The sequence below is a fragment of the Solea solea genome, chromosome 11 (genome assembly GCF_958295425.1).
Source record: "Solea solea chromosome 11, fSolSol10.1, whole genome shotgun sequence".
Lineage (NCBI taxonomy): Eukaryota > Metazoa > Chordata > Actinopteri > Pleuronectiformes > Soleidae > Solea > Solea solea.
The window spans coordinates 11,767,606-11,785,714 of NC_081144.1; the positions used below are offsets into that span (position 1 = coordinate 11,767,606).

The following is an 18,109-nucleotide window of genomic DNA, read 5'->3' on the forward strand; positions in this document are numbered from 1 at the left end:
GAGTTTATGCCCATAGAAGTTTTAAAGTTTGGCAGGAAGACTTGGAAAGATGGTCGACACGCTAACAAGTAAACCTGAAATCACCTTATACTAACAAGTAGTTCGTTTTTTTATGGTACGAATTTTTCATATACTGCAAGAACGATAATGTGAAAAACGGAACACTGTTCAACGTATTTCCTGTTGCAACACGCTAGAGAAGTAACTGTGGTAGTAGTTGCAGGAATGAATGATATACTCCACCACCTTATCAGAAAACACGTCTGTAGAAATCTTTAACATTTTATACATATAATATAAAAAGCTATCATTGCCAAATTCAACATTGATGCCTTTGTTGTTGCAATGCTGTCAATGAGTTACTTCTACCCACTCATATGAAGTAATGAGCGATAAATGGCTTTCTTCACAAAACTGAAAAGATTTGTTTTAAACATTTTGTTGAATTAATTGTTTATGGAATTTGTCTTAAAAAGAAAAGTTTGTGCCAAAAACAAAAGAAAATCCACAGCAGACATTTGATCTCTGTGGCCCAATAAACTGCAACTTTCAGCTGTTTGTCTGTGCTTTTTAGTTAGGGAGAGATGGGTGGGCAGTGGTTATGGGGTCATGACATTCTGGGTTTGACTAGTTCAGAATCGGAGCTTTTACTTTTTTACTGCCATAGCTTAAATGACCAAAGCGTTGTGGAAACAGGACGTTCATGGTGCTCTTGTGTAAAATAAAAGTGCTGTGTCACAACTTGCGTGCCGTTTCACTGTTCTGTTTGAACAGTGCTGTAAAAAACAAAAAAAAAGTCTGTTACTCAAGTCTGTGTGCAATTATGATTCATTATTGTGGTCGTGCCAGCGAATGGGAGCAGATGTTTGAGTAAACCCTAGCATGTAAGCCCCTTCTCCATCATGAGAAGTCCATGACAGAATCTCCTTCAACTTCAAAAACCGTATGCAACCTCCCGTCGGCTCCTAATTCTCTGTTAGAATCTTTAGCCCCTGGTTTAGCATGAAAATGTCCACAGGAGGACTTCCAAGCAGGGGGTGAAATGCAACTCAGGCATGCAAATGCTCGGCCTTTCTTTTCCCATGCAGTGTTAACCACTTTCATTCAGCTGATAACTCCTTTTGTTAACACTTGCAAATAAACCGCTCCCCGTGCCAACACTTTAGAGTTGGCACTTTTTTAACAAAAACAATCCAGACGAGTGCTACAGTTCTGTTCTGTCGGGAATAATCGGCACCTGAAAATGTACAGTATATCACGTGACCCTTCTGGTACACTGGGCATGTGTGTGTGCTTCAGTTGTTTTGCTTTGTTACAAAGTACTCCTAATGAGAGACAACAGTGGTGAAAACTGGGAACACTGGGACTTCTGTTAGGAGACAAATGTGGTGAAACTGAAATTTAAAGTAGCGGAATTCACTTCTTTACAGCTGATAGGTGATCAGTCCCTGAGTTTACAAATGAAAGCTGAGGCAGCAACGTTTTCAAACTTCCCCCAAAGTATTTTGAATGGCAGCTGTATCAAGAGCAAAATAGATGTTTTTAAACAAAAATGGAGGTGTGCAAGCTGTTAGGAAGGTCTGCTGTTATAGATTGAGTTATCATCTCCAGGCAGCTGCCTGAGGTGGTTGTGGGCCAACAAGGTTATCTGCGTCTATCACTTGCCCTTAAGCCCCCTCTGACCACTCACCAGCTCAGCCCTTTGTCCATGCCCGTCATGCCTATCCAGAGGTGCAGGGGTGGTTGGATGGGATGAAGCAATGGGGATGAAGGGAGGATGTTACAGGGGAAAAAAAACCCTTTGTGTTGTAGAAAATGAGCAGATTAGCATTTAAACTCCCGAGCAAAAAAGAAATAGTTTTGTATTGCTCATAACCTTTTTCTATTGAAAAGCTCTTTACAGAAGACTGGGAGGGAGATCCTTTCATAGCCTATAATCAGTCATGTACTGTAGCTGTACTTGCAGGGGGCACCAGGCAGGGATAGGAGGGGTCTGCAGATGCAGTGGTTGACACACTGCTTCCACAGAGGAAGGAGCAAAGCCCTGTAAATCCCTCTGGTCTGTGGCCCTGAGCCCTACTCACCGGCCTATCAACAGACAGAGAACACGGGGCTTTCTCACGCCACACAGGAACCACTTCCCCCTTTTCTGCTGTCTCCTCCACGCCCTGTCTCCCTTTTTCCTTCTGTCCTGTGTCCTTCTGTCTCCCTCTCCGTCTGTCAATGCAGCTGGAGACATTAACTCTTGTCGTCTCTGTTACCCCTGTGTTCCTCATATCTCATCTCCAGTCTTTCCTCTGGTGTAATCACCTCAGGTTTTCCCTTGGTTTTGGTAAGAAGTCTCTTTTATGTGAGGAAACGGTCTGTGCTGGATTTGATCCTGCCACAGTTGTATTGTATTGTGTGTGTGTGTGAGAACCCAGAGCTTGCAACACAACTAACAGACACTGAAAGGTTTCAGCGAGCAGGTAGCTAGATTTCATAGATTTTTATTGTTATTTTAAAGAAAGAGTTCTTCCGTAGGTTCTTCCTTGTTGTGTTGATTTCTGTGGGCATCATAGTTTCCCAATAAACATTCGGAGTTTCTTCTAATCTAGCCAGCTATGTTTATAATGCGGGCGTTCTTTTGATTTGTAGTAAACTCTCAGAAATACACATGAACAAATCTACTCACAGATTGTTTTATTGTGACACAGATGCTATTTAACCTGTTATGGTAGAGACTTAGTTTTTTCAATAACAACCATATCAAATATGGGGAAAACACTTATGTCAACAAACTTTAACAAAAAGGGAAAAGGTGAAACTTTTTAGAAAAAAGGGAGAATTAGGAAACTAAATACAGTAAAGGAAACTGAGGCAAATGACATTAATCATTAATTAAATATTTCCTCATACTTCCTCCTGTTTGCAACCACCAGTCAAAGCTACGGGCTACTTTGGCATTGTCCTCAACAGGATCTGCTCTTTTCTACAGTTGAGGCAGATGACACGGTCTGGAATTACAGTATAATTTGTGGTAATCTGTCTGTCTCAATGCAATAAAATGTTTTTCATTCACATGATGAACTCCATGGTTAGATCCTGTTCACACCTGGTAATTACATCCATCTTCAGTGATCCACACAGCACTGGTCTTAATGCGTCCTCAGATTCAATCACAGAAAGCACATTTGACTGTGGTGCGAGGACGCGTTTGTCCACATTGCTGAGCGTGCTACAACACAATCTTTCCTCGGGATACATTAGAGACCGCCTGCTGAGCTGACCAGTTGTCTGACCAGTGGTTGATTCACAGCATTATTACACCAGTCTGCGAATCATATGTTCATTTATTTACAGCCATCTGTCACAGTATTAACTCTGATCTCCATATCATTTCTTTCTTTTTAACGTTGAGACTTTTTTCAACCTTAAGTAGAGTTTGGATTTACTCAGCTCCTCACACACACACACACACACACACACACGCACACACAATGACCACAGACACATCTGTATTATCAGACAGAGATTTTGTTATTACAGCTATGACAGCTGTGCAGCCCAGGCCCAATCGTATGTGGTCACAGGCGATTTTCTTGATCCAAGGTTTAAACCGTCTACTTAGTGCTATGTGTTTATTATGGTATGCTGCGGCTGCCTCGGCGTTGTTTGCCATAACCATGTGCTTGCTGGAGTACATGCAGCCATTAAGTGTGAGTTGGGAGAGTGGGTCAGTGGGGAGGCCGGCCCGTCACCCTGCACAACATGTTCATTTGAGCTGACAGCAAACTTTATGGAAGTCAGTCAGGGGCTGCCATGGAACCCAAAGAGCAGGAAGAAAGGGGAGCTTTTATACTCGGCACAAAAGATCGACAGGGGATCCAAATTTAAGGTCATTGCATAACTGAGGACTGGGGGATGGTTGGGTCTGGAGGTGTTGGAGGGAAACACTCTTTTGTAGAGACTATCATCATTTCCCAGCTATGATTCTTTGAATGGGTCAAATGTGTTTCATGCAACCCAAAGCCACACATGAAGGATAACTACTGCAGTCTGTGGGGAATCATTTGTAGCATTACCTACACCTATTTTGTGCACAGTGGAAATGAGTAACATTGTCCAATGTTATCTTGCAAGTACTTACAAGTAAGGCTGAACAGAAGTTTGTTATTATGACTCATAATCTCTAATGTTTCAATCATGATGAATCATTCCACTTATTTATGTAATCTAACATTCATATGAGAGAGAGAGAGAGACAGAGAATTACTGTAGTTGGACATGTTTGGTCAGAGATGGTCTTGCAATGCAATGCGTTGCTGCTGTAGGATTGGCTGATTATACATTTGCATTAATGAATTGAACAGGTGCACCTAATAAGTTGGCAGATGAGTGTGCAAAGACCGGTATGTCATAGTCATAGTGAGTTATATTCATTAAGATTCCAGTCACAGCAACATCCTCATTCACACCATGAAAAAGGGTTGATAAATGCTAAATACTGGGACTGCAGTGTATGTAAAACATCCCCACATTGTTTATTTAATGTTAATCAGGCTGGCTGGCTTTTCCATTATACACTTCTAGCACCACTTGGATCTACTCGGCTCACTAACCCTAACCCTAACCCTAAAAAGGCACTTGGTACCAGGTTCTATCCCGAATGGAAACATAATAAAAACAAGTAGAGTTGAGCCGAGTAGTACTAGAACAGTATATGCTGGTATCCCCTAGATGGAACAGCTGCTCTTCTTCTTCCTGTGCCAAATGTATTCGAAGCGAATTCTCTGTTTGAATGTGAAAGTGCTGTGGTGGTATAATTGTGGAAGTTCTTGTCACTTTGAGGCACTTGTTTGAGTTTAGTAACCACGTTATACTTTATGTTATGTGTGTGGGTATTTATATCTATCTATCTATGGATAGCGAGGTCTCTGAGGGAATACTCGCGGTTTCTTAAGTGAATGTCGACATGCAGGCCAATGGTTTCCCCTCAGATAATTAATGATCATCCCACATGTCTCAATATTTATTTTGCTGAATGAGGATATACAATATATCTGGATATACTTTGTGTGTGCCAAATGACACACAGGTACTTTTATGACAGACAGTTGCACAGTATCAACATTTCTTATCAATTAGAATGTTCCTTGAAGAAAATTAAAAAGTATGTTATTGTCCTACAAATAAACAAAATATACACTTTTGTATAATAACGTAAATAATGTTTAGGTGCGCCTCAGAAACAGCACGCTATAGGACTCTCTCATCATAACTGGGGATTTGACTGTGAGGCTCCGCCTCCACCTCTGCAAAAGTCCAGTTTGTGACTTCATAGAAAACAATATATTCTCATAACAAGCAAACTAAACTCAGTCGGTTTGATGTTTGCAACTGCAACTTTCCACTTCTACCCTGGCCTGTGCCTGTCGCCATGTGGTCGCTACATGCTGGAGTAGTGAGCGGGGGAGGGACGGGTTGTGCTCATGGCTCAGACTCGGGGAGAAAGCAGGAAAGCTGTGGGGCAGGGTGAAGTTGAGGGAGACCCACAGGGAGAGGAGCACTGACTCTAAGAGTGTGATTTTATGAAAATATATTGATGTGTTTTCAAAACTCGATAATCTCGCCCAGCCCTGCTATGTGCGGTAAAGTCTAATGGGTCAGCCCATGGCCTAGTGACAAGAGAACTTTGCTTGTAACCAGATGATTGCCGGTTTGAATCCTAAATTGACCCAGGCCATCGGGGCCACTCCTAAGGAAGGTTGTGTCAGGAAGGGCTTCAGGCCCAAAAAATCGCCAAATCGACTATGGTCTGTGGTGACTCCTAGAGAGAGGAAAAAATACTGTATAATCCAATCAAAGCTGATCAGAAAACCTGTTTAATTCTGGGCTTTTCACCAGAATTTAATTGGCATTCACTCTGCAATTCATGTGGGTTTTTAATTGGCTTTGGCTCCAGTCAGCGCCATTGGGAACCTAAGACCCAGGTAAACGGGCTCGTTTCTTCTTCGTCTGCTCTATTTTCGCCACCTGATGTGCGTTGTATTGTTATATAACGCTACAACGCGCATTCCTGCATAGCCGTTAGCCTTGTTTGTTAGAATCCTTACTTTTTAATACTGTGGACGGCACTTTTTTCATCAATCAAACTATTTCAGTGATTTATTTAAAGAGAGCGAGAGAGAGTAAAATATGCACCACCATCATCATTATCAATGAGGGCTTCGATGATGATGATGATGATGATGATGATGGGGGTGTTTTTTTATTACCCCGATTCGTTTTGTGTGGGTGACACAGGTGAAGGAAAGACCACAGGGTAGAACATTCACTGGCAATGATAATGGTGATAATCACCCTTTATAGGGGCTTCACAGGGCTTTAAAGGGTATACCTGCTCATTTTAGTGTGAAAGAGGCTTTAGATATTGAGAGATGTGTATTCATATCCTCTAAGATTAGTTTCAAGATTACGTGCGATGTTAATGACAAATAAAAAATACTCCAGACCCTTGGTTACAGCAAAGTCGAAAATCCAGACGGATAAAAGCAGACATAAGGGTCAAAGGAACCGCATTCTGGCTGCATCAGCGTCTTAATATTCAAACTCCAAAGGACTTTGTGAATGTGAGATTCTCAAAGAGGCATCTGTAACAGGTTTGCACCTCAGGCTGCGCATATGCAGATATCATGCACCGAAATCCTTTCCAAGCACTGCACATAGCACTCAGAACTCCACAGCTCGTTTACTGGGAAGGAGGGTGAACTTTATTTTCTCTGCTTAGAGTGTTTTTCTAAATGGGTCAGCAGATGTCGGAGAGAAAGCGAGGGAGAGAGGGAGAGAGGGAGAGAGAGAAAGGGAAAGTGAGGTGGTGGAGGAGGAGGACGAGGAGGAGGAGGAGGAAGAAAAACAGCCAAAGCAAACTTTGGTCTTTAGTGTGGGTTGAGAGGAGAAAGAGAGAAGAGTGGGAGAGGGAGAATGCGTGGAAGAGACTGCACGATCTCAGATCACAATCTGTTCACTGTCTTTTAGATTCCATGTATCCTTGTTTGCCTTCCACATATGGCAGAAGATCAAATTACAAACATTGTTTCTTGCTGTGCTGTAAATACAGAAGGCATACAGTAACTACTACTATACACCAGGCAGCCGTCACTTTAAACATACTGACACATACTAAAGTGATCAATGTCACCTTTTTAACTCCTTTTCTGTTATTAGGAACACTCGGACATGCCTGAGGATTGTCAAGGGCCTAATTTGTGATGGCTAGATGACTGGGGTCAGCATCTCAGGAACAGTGTGTTCTAGAGATTGAGTGTTTCTGGTATGCAGTGGTTAGTACCACAACCAAATGTGGTCAAGGGAGGCACAGCCACAGTGACCTGACAGCATCATCGCGGGCTCCAAAGACTCACTGATGCACAGCGCGCGCTAAGGTTGGCCCGCGTGGTACAGAGAAGCTACTGTAGCACAAATAGCTGGAAAAGTGGAGGTAGCTGTGATAGGACATGACACACAGTGCATCCACTGCCAAAAGCTCCTTCAGTGGGCATGTGAGCATCAGAAATACATCACGGAGCATCGGAAGAATGCGGCCTGATCCGGGTGAATCATGTTGTCTTTAGTCATGTGGATGGCTTGAGTCAGTACACAGTGTACCTGGAAAGAGACAGCAACTGGATTCACTCTGAGAAGAGGTGCAGTGTGTTTTGCAGACCACCCCTTAATGGGAATCATGGCAGTGGTTTCAGCCACAAGGGTAGTGCACACCACTAGGCTGCCACATGTAATAGGAACCATTTGAGAAACATGACAAAGACATCACATTCAATTCCTAAAAAAATAACCCTCATAACTTGATGATGCTCAATTGTTGGTGGTACAACAGGACATATTTTAGGATTCTGTGGTGTCTTTAAGTGGTAGATTGTGTTAATGATGTGGCTCATCATTGTTACCAGGAGAGACCAAAGTAAAAAACAGATTTTTCTTTGTTTTTTTTGTCCTCTTTACAACACAGACTACATTCACTGAAAAACCTAAAGCCTCCTGTTGTGAATTGTATAGACGTTCAAAGGAGTTTTAGGTCCTGATTTAGGACTAGATTAGCAGCCGATTGACTTGTAGTCAGGCAAAATGACGGGTAAACATAGAACCTTGTGTTATCTTGTGCCCCGACCTCATTTAAACCCACGGAGGAGAAAGTAAACCTCTCAAATCAAGTAATCATTCAGGAATCGTAGTTTCTGTCTTATCTGAAACCCACTCTTGCCCCTGATTGAGGTTCACAGCACACATTTAGTACATTATATAACGCAGGTAGGTCAGCCAAAAAGTTCCAACATAAATACTCTTGATACAGATCTCTGGCCACAACATTAGCAGTTAAAAATGAACTTTTCGGTACTCACTCATTCTTAAACTATTTGCAAATGTCCCGGTTTCTAAAAGTGTGACCCCACTGTGGCTAAACATTCCACTTGAAGGAATTCAGACTCATTCACAGCCCATGTCTAACCTTTTATTTTTGCAGTCTCTTGTTGTTACCATGTTGAAAGTGAACATGATAACAGCATATAAGTCATCTGTCAGACCATTGATTATACGTTCTTTTGTTCCGTTGTGTTTGCTTACACGTGTTTTATTTGTGTTGCAGGCACGCACAACAGAGTCAACCAGTGTCCCGTCAACGAACATGGGTGCCTGGACGTGGATTTGTGTATCCATATGAGCAAGTTGTGCGACGGAGTCCCCGACTGCACCGATGGCTGGGACGAGGGTCCTCACTGCAGAAGTAATGAACCGACAGAAGCTTGTGCACCCGTCTCAGTTTTCCCCAAAACACACGTAGAACTGATAGTACCGTCATTTTGTCTCTCCCTTCAGTCCGACACAGACAAGAGTGCTGCCTTTTTGCTGAGGGTCAGAAATGATCAACCAGCCTCCATTTTCTTGTCTTCCTATCCAAAACTCTCCTCTGTTAGGCTGTTAAATGATGTGCTCGGCTCTGGCTTGTGCATTACAATGGAGATTCGCTTTCTGGGAGAAAAAGTAATTAATTTATCAATCAGCTCAGCTGTGAGAATGTTTTCCCAAATCCCTGCTGGAACAATGTGCATTCAGGCCAGATGCAGCTTAGGAAGAATCCCATCAAACTATTAATTAGGGACTGCGGAAGAATGAGAGATGGGATACATTTGGGCCATAGTGTTGTTCTTTGTTGCCGCAGACAAAGGAGCTAACACTAACTGCCTTCAGAGGATTGCGTCAGTATTCAGCAACCGCACGAGGTAGTCCTCCGATAAAGCCGTTTGATGCTCTGCCTGTTGTATACAGCGGCTATAACTCGTATTGCAATCCATTTTAATTTTGGTTTGTTAATCATTATCCTTTTATCAGTATAGGAAATCACGTTAAAAACGGCTTTAAAGCAACATTTGGTGCTTCTGTTATCTCAAATGGATTTAGCTTCCTTTTGTTTATCATCTGAAATGGCATATTCTAATCACTTCAATTCATTTATTGTGTATTTAAAGTCTCTTTCTGTCCATTCACTCATGGCATTTATGAGTTTTAATGTCAGCCATAACATAAGCATTTCAATGGTACATCCCAGATCAAGAATTAATCTGTAAATCCTTTACACAGGGTTACGTTATAAGAATGTGTTACGACATTTAAGTGCAATAAAACCAAGAGAGCAGGAGATATGTCTAAAGCGATGAAGTGGACAGTTGTACAGAGAGTGTTGGAGTCCCACACTGGTCATCACTGTTGGACAAGCCTTTACACAAACGCAGCAATGATGTCACTCAGTCACAACATGCACTGGCTGTTCCCGAGGACACAAGTCCAGCTGTCTCAAGTGGTCAAGACACACCTAAATATACACACACACACCTACATTCTCGTGTGCCTGTAGTGCATGCATGTACCCACTCACATGTACACACAAACATATGCGCACACAGCCACTTTGCAAATACTCTCCCCAACACACCCATTGCCCGCACACAAACACACTGGCAGTGTGTCCAGGAGTTTTGGCAGTTTCGCTTTTTGTGAGCTCCCCTCTTTTCGGGGAAAGGTCTGGCCTTTCACAGGCTTCCTAGTGTTTGCTTATACAATCTGCCAGGTTGTGCAAGTGTACCTGGGTGCCGATGTCTGAAAGCAGACTTTGTCAGTCAGCGTGACCAAATAATTCTGCCAAAGTTGTTGACAAGAGTGGTAAGAAAAAGGGGAGTGTAGCAGGGGAGGTTACACAGGAATTTTATCTGCCTTCAATAAATTTCCTCTGCTGTTTCATAGTGTGTGGCATGGGCTGGACCAGTTTGGCACCTTCTTGGTTCCAGGAGGATATCTGGAATAGGTGGTGCAGTTGATATTAGTCGTAGGGTTCCAAGGTCCAGCGTCTTAGTCTTTATTTCTTGATTCTTGACTTTTGGTTTCTGGGTGGTTTAAAATTACATAATCTGAATTAACATTTTCAACTAGATTTTTATATACTTAACAACATTTAATAAAATGTAAAATCTTGTAATGTCATACTGCAACAGACCGGGCCATGCATCCTTGCCAAAGAGAATTTAAAAACCATATAATTGGACTGTTTTCTTTTGCGGTTTACCGAGTATCCAGACCAGTGATACTCGAGTCTCAAGTTTGCTAGTCTAACTTCAGATCTCTGGCATCTTTTGGTAAAAACACAAACCGTTCCACATGCAATGTTCCATGTCTATATTTGAATAGGTCTGTGTAACTAAATGCAGCCTTTACAGACAATTGACAGTTATGTTGTTTTCCTGTCATATGGGTGAAAGTTGAGTCTATTCATTGATCTGACGGCCTGCATTTGTCCTTTCTCTGTCATTTTGTGGGTGATGGGGCCTCTCGTGGGGGGGCAAGGCCTTAGACCTGCCTCCCTCAGAAGTGACTGATTGATAGGGAAGCCAAAAGAAATAGGGTCATGGCAGCAGTACTCCTCAGAGCTTTATGCTTCTCCTCGCTGCCCCAAAGGGAACCCTGATGATTGTTGTGGCCTGATGCTATTGTTTATGCATGCAGTGATCTTTCATTGTCCTTCATGTCCCGCTAAACACGGAATAAGCATCAGTCATAAGTTTGTTGAAATTCCCTGGTGGAAAGACCACAAATTCATCATTAATCATGAGGAAGTCTTCAGCTTAAATGAGCTCCTCATAGGGTTGGTTGGTTGGTTTAAGTTAGGGCTACACAATGAAGAATATTCATGTATTGACTTACTGTGATGAGTTACACAATCACACGTGTTTGGGAGTGTTTGTTGTTGCCACACTGTGGCCACTTCTTGTGTGTATTTATCCATTTTGTTAACATTTAGATGTCTGGCAGAACATGCTGCCACTGTTAGGGACTAAGGAAGCTTCTGTTTGCTCATTACTCAAGCTGCTGCACTGTTTGTGTTTGCAAATGGTTACTTTGCCCCCTTTGGCCGTGCAGCCTGCAAACAACTGCCAGTAAAGTCACATTTAAGAATTTCTAACTTTGTAATAATGTACTATGATACAGTATATATCATGGTTTGCACCTTGTTTGATTGAAATTGAGCAGTTGATTCTGTATTCAATTGAACATGGTAATCTGCTGAACTTGATGTTTTTGTACTATAATCATTTTGACCAATATCTTAATTTTACCGAGGTCCAGTCTCTCTATACACATGAAATGAAACTAAACATGTCTTTAAGTCTTGTTGTTCCACTGAAACCATCTTGTATTTTGGACAAGAAATTACACAAATGGACGAGTAATGGCAGTTTATGAAGGCAAACACAAAATCCTTCTTTATAAGCTAAGAATTAACACTTAAAGTATCTGGAATGTTTGAACCGTTAATTTTAAGAGGTAGAAATTGTGTTCCGTGGGAACCATGTAGAGAAACCGTCTCTTATCTGCCACAGGTAGGGGATAAGTGCATGTGTGGACTCGTTCCTAAACAGTGTGAGCACAAAGGCAGGAATGTCCTGGGAATTACCTCCTTTTTTTTACACACTGCAATAGTGATTGTTTAAGTTAATTCTGAGTTCAGTTACCTTTGCTTAATGTCAACATTGAGGACAGGCTTTAATATACTGTAGTTGTTAGCGAGAAATGGGATATGTCTTCATGGTAGTTGAAGGATAGGATTAAAGTGTAACTAAACCCCTTAATCACTTTATTCAGGTGAACGTCAGTGTGTATGGGTGTCTCGTAATGTTCCTTGTTGATGCAGCTGCAAATGGTCCCAGTTTAAATTACACACATTTTGATAATAATCTGCTTACCTTTTGCTTCTCTGGTCAAACACCACTTCTTGACATTTTTCAAAATCGGCCATTGGACAGAGTTAGCTGCAAAAGAGGAGTTTTAGTTTAACTTCAAGGAGAGAAGTTTATGACATATTTTCAACAACTGCACCCAGTTTCTTTATCATTCAACTGGCATTATTCTGTTGCACCAGTCTGTCTGTCCCCTGATAGGACTTCATACATTTCCTCTTGCTCCAATTGTGGATGGACGCCAAGACTAGTTCCTCTGTTTTACTGTCCGTGTTGTCTCCCACATTTATTTTTGTCTCTTGTTTGGTATAAATTCCTTTGCAGCTTGTCTGTATGCAATACACTGAATTATCAGAGCCGAAGAGAATATATTAAGGTTGCATTGAGCTGGTCGCAACCCCAGACAATCTTCACATTTTAAAACATTAACATGGCATTCCATTTTTGGAAATGTGACATGTCTTTTTTTTTTTTTTAATCAAACTGGGCCTTTTATACAAACTGCTTTTCTCTCACTCCTAAAACTGAAATTAAAAGTCGCCACCCATGCAATTATTTGAGGTTCACACACATGAGTTGAACTCGTATAAACATCAAAAATGTTGATTGGGCTTGGTTACTATCATCGTTACCAGTCTTGTTTCCTACCTGTTGTGCTGAGAGGCTCGGCAGAATCAAGGTGCGATATCCTCCCCCTGTGTAGAAGGAGCTGGGATCAATGGCTTTAACACGCTCGCTTTAAAGACTGAAGGCCTCCCGTGTGTCACCGTGTGATTTGTTTGCTTCGTTCATTAACCCCTTAGTCAAACGTCTGACACGCTGCTGTTTCTCACTTGCTTTGAGCTGGGACTCTCTTAACCACTCCATATCCTCAAGCACTTACTCTGCATGTGTTACCTCAGTTACCTTTCCCTGCAAGCAAACATCTGGAGATGCACTTGATGGTTAGAGCAAGCAAAAGTTTAGCATTCCAAAGAACATCTTCTGAATGTTAGGTGTGTGTGTGTGTGTGGGGGGGGGGGGGGGGTTGGGTACATAAACCTATTTTTATGATCTTTCTTTATACCAACAAGTCATACCTCAACCAAAACTATAACATCTTGATTAATATATAAAAATGTTGTCCGTTTCGACAGAACCCTGGGTACTAAATGGAACAGAATGACCTTAAACAGAGGTGCATTTTGTGGGTATTTTAGCTCTGTTGCTGCCTGTGGTCTCTCACAGTTTGAGGCTTGGTGAATGGATTCGATATGGGCCACAGTGTTTGCTGGGGGACTCTTCCTTTTAGTGGGGCCACAACAAAAGGGTCATTGTGGCCTAGAGTGCCAAAGGGTTTATATAATAAGCCCTTCACTGGTCCAGTCTCTGCTTCTCACAGCCTTACTATCACTGGTCACTGTATGCTTCGTGTGTCAGAGACCATTCCACTTTTTTCTTTTTCATGGCCACCAATGTAAATTTCGTTGTTTCTGCGAGCCTCTTTTCACATGTTTTGTCTTGTTATTTTAGTTCAGTACATTGAGCTCTATAGATCACCACAAGTGTGAGTGCTGAGATGTTGTGTGACAGTTTTGGCACAATGCTTTTGCAGCTGTTGAGAAGTTTCAAAGTAGCTTGTGGTCCCCCCCCCCCCCCATTTTCTAAGGCTGCAGCATGGAGCTACAAGCTTGTCATATGTCATGCCAGCATCTTGATGCAGAGATGAAAGCTTTCAGAGTAGAAAGAGGAAGTGTGTGACATAGTGACAGTGAGTGACGGTGACGTAAAGAGACAAAGGGAATCTTATTGAGGAAAATGAGTGCTGATCAGTGGAACACCAGGTCCTCACACTGTAATTTTCCTCAGAGCTGTTGGGCAGCACTCACTCGGTGTGGGTCACTGGCCCGTTTCTTACCAAAGTGAATATTTTATGAACCTGCACTCAATCAGTATGCGTACATAACATTAAACAAAACTGGACTTTTTAAATGCATGGTAACATTTCAACTGAAATTGTACTAAATCAAATGTTCTTAAAGGCAGACATAAAAGCCAGATTATGCGATAGGAAGTGGAATTTCAACTGCATGCTTACATTTAGTTGGTCTCCAGCCGGCCTGGGCACTCTGCACACGCTCCACGGTTCCCACCCCCAGGCACTGACCCGTAAATAATAGAAGAACCCAGTACACAGCGAGACAAAATCCAGACCTATGAAGGAGACCTACTTTATGATCTGCCAGCTTGTAAAATGTAACATTCTGAAGTTAAAGGATGCTAGGAAGACACCGAATGATGGTCAAGATGCTCCCAACACACACACACAAACACACGCACCCCTATAGAAACCCTGATGGCCGTCTTTCATTTCCTGCCATAAAGACGTGTCCCGAGTTCCCCCAGAGGGCGGGAAACAAGAGGCCCCGTAACGCGTGTTCATTCAAATCACCCGTCTGTTACATGCATGTGCACCCACCCCTCTCTCTTTCTTACACACACAAAACACTTGGCTCTGTGAAAATGAACATAAACATTTGAAAGCTTATCTGTGCCACAACCTGATGGAGCAGAAACACATACTGAAACTCATTCCATTTAGTTGCCAGGTTTTTTTCTACCCCCTAAAATCAAATCTTGTGCGGTTCCCCTCTGCACGGTGAGTAATGTTCTCTGTGTCTTTGTTTTTCCTCTGGTACAGAACTAGCACCAGACTGTGCCTCCAACGGCTGCCAGTTCCACTGCGCTGTGACTCACGACGGGCCTCAGTGCTACTGTAGAAACGGCTTTGAGGTTGCTGCAGATGGGAAGACGTGTAAAGGTGAGTGGGTCATTTGACACATTTAGCCAAAGTAGCTTTAGAGTGATCTTATGATCGCTCTGACTTTTGGTGCACGAAAAATAAAAGACTCTCTCTTTCAAACTACTCAAGGGAGAACATGTCCCAGTGCATGTTCCATGCTTTGGCAGTAACATTTGGTCATGTAGCATGTCGCTGACTGTTTTCTTTTGAAACACTGTGACCTTTTTCTGTAGATTTCAATGAGTGCAACGTGTACGGGACGTGTAGTCAGACTTGTACGAACACCGAGGGCTCCTACACCTGCAGCTGTGTAGAAGGCTACCTGCTGCAGCCAGACAACCGCTCTTGTAAAGCCAAAAACGGTGAGTACATTCACACTTTCACACATGCACACAAACACACACACATGGTGAAAACGGAGAACACTTATAAACCCAGAAAGGATTAGAGCTGATTTATTGGAAATGGCTCGCTGCTGTATAATCACACCTGCATAGTGTGACACGCCGCTTTTCTACAAGATGGGTTACAAGTGTGGAGAGTAATTTGTGTATCACCTCTCCTCCAAACTTTCCCCTCTTGTTCCTACCATGATTTTTTTTCTTTCCTGATTTCTCGCCGCCCTCAGAGCCAGTGGATCGTCTGCCTGTGCTGCTGATTGCGAACCTTCATGACATCCGCTGCACCTCGCTCAGTGGCACCACGTCCTGGCTGCCCTCCATCGCCACAAAGCAGGCCATGGCCATGGACTTCATTTATGCCGAGGAGACCGTCTGCTGGATAGATGTGGGCGACACACCTGCTGCCACCCAGCTGAAGTGTGCCAACATCCCCGACCTCAAGAGTGTCGCCAGCATTCGGACCATTAACATCTCCCTCAGCCTGCACCGTGAGTAGTAGTTTCAGTAGAAGGTGAAACCCTGGTATCTAGTTGGACCCTCTATGACCTGGTGAAATTAGAGATCTGCTATGTCCGACGCAAGAATCAAACCGAACAATGGTGAACTGTAGATCAATTAAAAAGATGATCATCTTGATAATAAATAAATCAATATTTAACAGAGGAGTTTGGTGTGTTTAGCGACAGCACTTCAGATCAGTGACTGTGTCAGATGGAGTCTGTGCTGCGGTCATAGAGGAAGTACTGAACGATGAATTCTGTGACCACGTCTTTTTTAATTAACTACATCTACTGATTTTGTACATCAAAATAACTGCTTTACAAGTCACTAGTTTGTGTGTGTCGCGTGTAGAACAAAGTGATGGCAGCTTCATGCAGCCGTGCTATGATGACTCCAGACTGTGACAACATCCTTCCCTTTTGCAAGTGTGTCTGGAAGCTACAGTGGCGTTTGCATAAAAAAAGGATGTTTTTCTTCTTTGTTTGAAAGTTTCCACTTCAAAACATGAAACCTTCGCTAAATACCAAAGGCTAAGAAAACCAACAAAAGACATACACACTCACATTAATGCATATAATATTCAATTTCTGCCATTAAAGTCTAGACTTACAACTTTGTGTCTTGATAATAGCTCTGTCATGAAATTCTACAGCTTGTTAACCTACAGTTTTGTGCAGGCAGAGCTCAGCAAACACCTGATACTGGAATTGGGAGCCACACAACGTTATAGTGAGAGTATTAAAAGAGCAACTGCCAATACTACAAGCCCAACAGTTGGCCAAATGACCATTAGTGCAAATGTGTCACTCATTGACTCGAGCACTCACTCAGTCACAGACAAACTAACAATGAGGAGAAATTGTATGTGTCTGCAACAGAAGTGAGTAAATATGTTGTTTCACTTAGCTCAGCACTCATAGAACGCTGTTGTCAGGTCCGCCGAGGGCATGGCCGTTTAGCCGTAGACCGCCAGTGAATGAGAAATTATTGCCTTTTTTTTTTTTCTATAAGAACACACAAGCAGCACTCGTGTAATCAAGTCGAGCGGTCGGCTCGCCCCGCGTGAAACTTCTGCACACTTCACCCCGGGAATCAAATGGTCAACTTTGCATTTGTTAGCTCAGACGGATGCTAGATGTGAAGCAATAGAGCTTAGGCTGCTCCAACCAGCATAAAGTGCCAAGTAAAAACGCTGAGTCCTGCTTTATTTTTCAAGCAGGGGACACCCTGACACGCCACTAAATCATTCCATCGAGGCAAAGCGTGTAGCTGACGTACGGTGGTAGGACACAAAGAAAGCTGTCGCCATGACTTTGAAGTGTTGCTTTGCATTTTTCTTCACGAGTAAACGGTAGACTACTGTGACGCTTGATTTATGTTCATTTTCGTGTCCTCTCGAGTGATGGCTTTTAAACGTAATCAGCGTGACTACGCTCCGCAGATCACTTCACAAAGAAATATGTAATTGTAAAAGACGACATGTCAATTTTAGTCTTTTGAAAAAGAGAAATTTAAAAAACTTTTCTCATGATAATCACTGCTAGTGACTAATGAAAAGCCAAATTCTCTTTATTATTATTTGAAATGATACATTCATTAAAAGCAGCCTTCCTTCCATTCCGGGCAACAGCGCCATGATTTCAGAACTGTGCAACACATGAACATGCATTTCCAGTGTAGTAAAAATAAAGCTGCCGTCTTCTGCGGAAACTTGCAGATTGTTTCACAGAATGGTTAATAATACTTGAGTAGAGTGAGTGATGGTTCAGCTCATTATCTCATCTAAAAACGCTTTGGTGATAACTGGTGTGCTTTGGTGCACTTGAGTGCATTTGTATTTATGCCGTGAAGCACTTTGTGATTTTTATCTGTGAAAAGTGCTATAGAAATAGACTTTGCTTGCTTATGCGCATTGAAAAAAAAATATTTTATTCTTTTACGTAATCCAATCTCTTATATTCTTAATTACAGGAATCGCTGTGTATGTATTTTGTTGTCAGTCACTACTGACTAACTGTGTACTCTGACCCAACCCTGATTTATAAGAAATATCCCACATCCCGTCAATAATTTCTCATCTCTATTCTCTCAGCAGCTGCCAGACACACACACACACACGCGCGCGCGCACACGCATGCACA

The 18,109-nt window shown here is 42.4% G+C and overlaps 1 protein-coding gene across 2 annotated transcripts in view; it reads left to right on the top strand.

Moving 5' to 3' along the window:
* Positions 1-18,109, top strand: part of lrp1ab (low density lipoprotein receptor-related protein 1Ab) — a 78,603-nt gene that overhangs the window by 13,790 nt on the left and 46,704 nt on the right. For both annotated transcript variants that reach the window (XM_058642538.1, XM_058642539.1), the window contains exons 3-6: positions 8,645-8,782; positions 14,965-15,084; positions 15,300-15,428; positions 15,695-15,955. In XM_058642538.1, the coding sequence (XP_058498521.1) occupies positions 8,645-8,782; positions 14,965-15,084; positions 15,300-15,428; positions 15,695-15,955 (648 nt within the window). The remainder of the gene's footprint in view (positions 1-8,644; positions 8,783-14,964; positions 15,085-15,299; positions 15,429-15,694; positions 15,956-18,109) is intronic.